Source organism: Tigriopus californicus, chromosome 8 (assembly GCF_007210705.1).
Source record: "Tigriopus californicus strain San Diego chromosome 8, Tcal_SD_v2.1, whole genome shotgun sequence".
Classification (NCBI taxonomy): domain Eukaryota; kingdom Metazoa; phylum Arthropoda; class Copepoda; order Harpacticoida; family Harpacticidae; genus Tigriopus; species Tigriopus californicus.
This window is the reverse complement of record NC_081447.1, coordinates 13907489-13910999: the sequence shown is the minus strand read 5'-3', so window position 1 is coordinate 13910999 and position 3511 is coordinate 13907489. Positions and strand designations below refer to the sequence as shown.

Below are 3511 nucleotides of genomic sequence, written 5' to 3'. Positions count from 1 at the left end.
GAGATCAAACTGAATGGATGGTCTTTTGAGGCCCGGATTTACGCCGAGGATCCTGACAACGGATTCATGCCTGGAGCGGGTCCACTTCAATATCTTGCCACGCCCACAGTACGGTGGTTCCTACTAAGCTCTCTCATACCCCTCGTCGGTTATCTCGTGGCTAGTCCCATCAACCATTATTTTGTTATCATTTTTAGGCCTCCGATGATGTGAGGATCGAGACTGGTGTTCGTCAAGGCGACGAGGTGTCAGTTCATTACGATCCGATGATTGCCAAATTGGTCGTGTGGGGCCCTGACCGTCAATCCGCTCTGATGAAGCTCCACTCCTGCTTATCCGAATATAACATTCACGGCTTGAGCTCAAACGTGAACTTCCTCATGGATTTGGCCTCTCATCCGGCTTTCGTTAAAGGCCAGGTAGACACGGACTTCATTCCCCGACACTACGAAGAGCTCTTCCCCAAGAAAGTCGTGACCGACACGCACATTTGCCAGGCAGTACTTTCCGTGGTGCTCAACGAGTCCCAAACCCCTACCCTCCTGAACGCCAACGATCCGTTCAGATTTGAAACGGGCACTCGTCTCAACCACCATCTGATTCGCACCCTCAACTTGAACTTGCCCGATGGCAAGACCGCCATTAGTCCCCGAATCATCTATCAGGGCAATAACCAATACACGGTCGTGATTGGCGACAATCAATATGACGTGTCGGGTCGTCTCGTTCGTGACGATGAGAACAACTTTACCGAGCTCACGTGCGATATCCAGGGTAAAGTGAGCAAAACGCGGGTTCTTCTACAGGATGAGACCATCCGCCTTTTCACCAAGGACGGGAGTGTTTCCATGAGCCATCGGTTACCTAAATTCATCTCCGAGCAAATGGGTGGATTGGGACTCGGGGATGATGCCGTGAGTCCAATGCCAGGAGTCATCGAGAAGGTCTATGTGAAGAATGGGGATCAAGTCAAAATCGGCGATCCCTTGGTGGTTATGATTGCTATGAAAATGGAGTATGTGATCAAGGCCCCGAAAAACGGAAAGGTGCTCAAAATCGGTCATAAGGTGGGCGATTTTGTTGCCAAGAACACAGTTCTGGTGCAAGTTGAAGATGAGAAAAGCAAATTAACATAACGCGGTGGGAACCTCAAATACTCGTATGGATAATATTTACGAAACCGTGTAGGCCCGTTTTTGCAAACATAATAAACGAAATTCGACTTATAAGCAATACCTTTCATTTTGTCTAAAGATTTGACAAACAAAATCCAGACTTGGCAAATTCCAACTGTCAAAATCGAGATTTTTCGAACCATTCGCCTTTCTTTACCATTGAAAAACAAGGAAGTTTTTTATTGAAACCATTTTCCTCGACTAGTTGTTTCACATCCAAATCTTTCCTAGCTCATCGTGGAGGAAGAAACTAAAAAAGAAAAAAGATCGAAATTTGGTCGTTGATTTGATCGCAATTCACTTACACTTCAATACTCGTAAAAATTGCTTGTAATCAAATGCATCCAGGTCTTTCTTTTGGGAGGGAATTGCTCTTGGAGACCTCAAATTTCATATTAGTATTCCATATTTTACCGAATTTGGCGAGTCATTTTCCAGTGTTTTTTATCGATTCCACTTAAACCCCACCAAGGGTTGCGGGGTAATTCCTTAAAATGAAACTGTTTGCCTCTTCTGGTTTCTCCTCTGGAAATTCATCGTCTTCAGTTTGTCCAAATTTGACCCAACAAGACATGATTTGACGAAAGGCAAGAACTATTACGTTAAGAACACAAGAACTGACGCCATGCACTTTTTTTGACCAAAGATCTTAGCATGCGCTCGCTTTCTTCTGTTCAAACAACCCAAGACATGATAGTATGACAAAATGATAAAATGATTGTCAAATATACTTATTTTTGTCCGTGTCTCTAAATATCTCAGGAAATCAGATGAACTCAGTTAGTCTGTCTGAGAACTGCACACTGCAATCTTTTAGCGTCAAAATATATCCGTGCCCAAAAGCCTACCCTTCAAAAATGTCTCATTTTTCGGTTGGAGCGGCTCCGCCCATTGAGGTGTACCAACTCTCTTCGGGATTGTCAAGCCGATACCCATTCTCAAAAGATCAATCTAGGTGTGGGTGCTTATCGAACACCGGAGGGCAAACCCTGGATCCTGCCCGTGGTCAAGAAGGCGGAAGCACAATTGGCCAAGGATATCGATGCTGAAACTATCAACCATGAGTACTTGCCGTTTTGGGTCTGATTCGTTCACGTCAGCCGCTACGGCAATGCTCTTGGGAAAGGATTCTCCAGCCTTTGAAAGAAGAGCGGGCTTTTGGAATCCAAGCTTTAAGTGGAACGGGAGCCTTGAGGAATGGAGCCGAATTTCTAGTCCAACAATTGAAAAAGACCGTGTTTTACTTCTCCGATCCTACTTGGGGTAATCATGGACTGGTTTTCAAAAACGCTGGTTTCACCGAATGCCCGCACTTATCGTTATTGGGACAAGAGACTTGTGGGTTCAATTTTGAGGGTTGATCGAGGATCTTCAAATGCTCCCGAAGGAGCTGTCATCATTCTTCACGCTTGCGCCCACAACCCCACGGGCATTGATCCCAGTCCAAGAACAGTGGGGTAAGATTTGCCGATGTCATGCAAGAAAAGAAGTTATTCCATTCTTTGATTGCGCTTACCAAGGCTTTGCCTCGGGCGACCTCGACCAAGATGCTTGGGCGTGCGATTCTTCGTGGAACGTGGTTTTGAGCTCTTCTGCTCCCAATCGTTCTCGAAAACTTTGGTTTGTATAACGAACGAGCGGGCAATTTGACCGTGGTGTGTCAAGGACAAATCGCTCATAGAGAAAATGAAGTCTCAGATCACTTTGATTGTCCGAGCCATGTACTCGAATCCCCCGCTCATGGAAGTCGGATCGTCGACCTGGTGCTCAAGGATGAGCAACTATTCAAGGAGTGGTGCGAATGCATCAAAGTGATGTCGTCCAGGATCATTGAAATGCGACAGGGACTTCGCGAACGACTGGAGAAATTGAACACTCCCGGCCAATGGAATCACATCACGGAACAAATTGGCATGTTTTTCTTCCACGGGACTCACACTGAGATGTGCCAATTCTTGCTGAAGGAGAAGCACGTGTACTTGCTGAAGAATGGCCGCATCAGCATGTGTGGGGTGACACCCTCCAATTTGGATTACCTAGCCGAGTCCATCAATGAGGCCGTCAATAAGTTCAAGTAATAAGGCGAACAAATTGCATGCAGTAGCACGAGTCTAATTTGCATTAAAAAAAATGGCTTTAATCGTCGAAAAAATGAGAATTACACACCTATTACACACTTAACTCTATAATCATATACCTAACTATGTCCAATGCTAATGAAATTGGATGTCCTTTTTTCCGAGGGAAAAAGGATCTTTTTTGTTGGCCGCGTTGGTTAAGAATGCATCATCTCTTGTCGAGGATTGTCGTAATCTTGCGGGCGGTATCAACGCGCC

The 3511-nt window shown here is 45.4% G+C and overlaps 1 protein-coding gene and 1 pseudogene across 1 annotated transcript in view; both read left to right on the top strand.

Moving 5' to 3' along the window:
• The window catches only part of LOC131884604 (methylcrotonoyl-CoA carboxylase subunit alpha, mitochondrial-like), a gene marked incomplete in the record, with an annotated part of 3022 nt that extends 1789 nt beyond the window's left edge, over positions 1 to 1233 (top strand). Inside the window, 2 exon segments of the mRNA XM_059232438.1 lie at positions 1 to 108; positions 198 to 1233. Of these exon segments, the coding sequence (XP_059088421.1) occupies positions 1 to 108; positions 198 to 1136 (1047 nt within the window).
• Positions 1234 to 1533: 300 nt separating this feature from the next.
• Positions 1534 to 3332, top strand: LOC131884608 (aspartate aminotransferase, cytoplasmic-like; annotated as a pseudogene).
• The last annotated feature ends 179 nt before the right edge of the window (positions 3333 to 3511 follow it).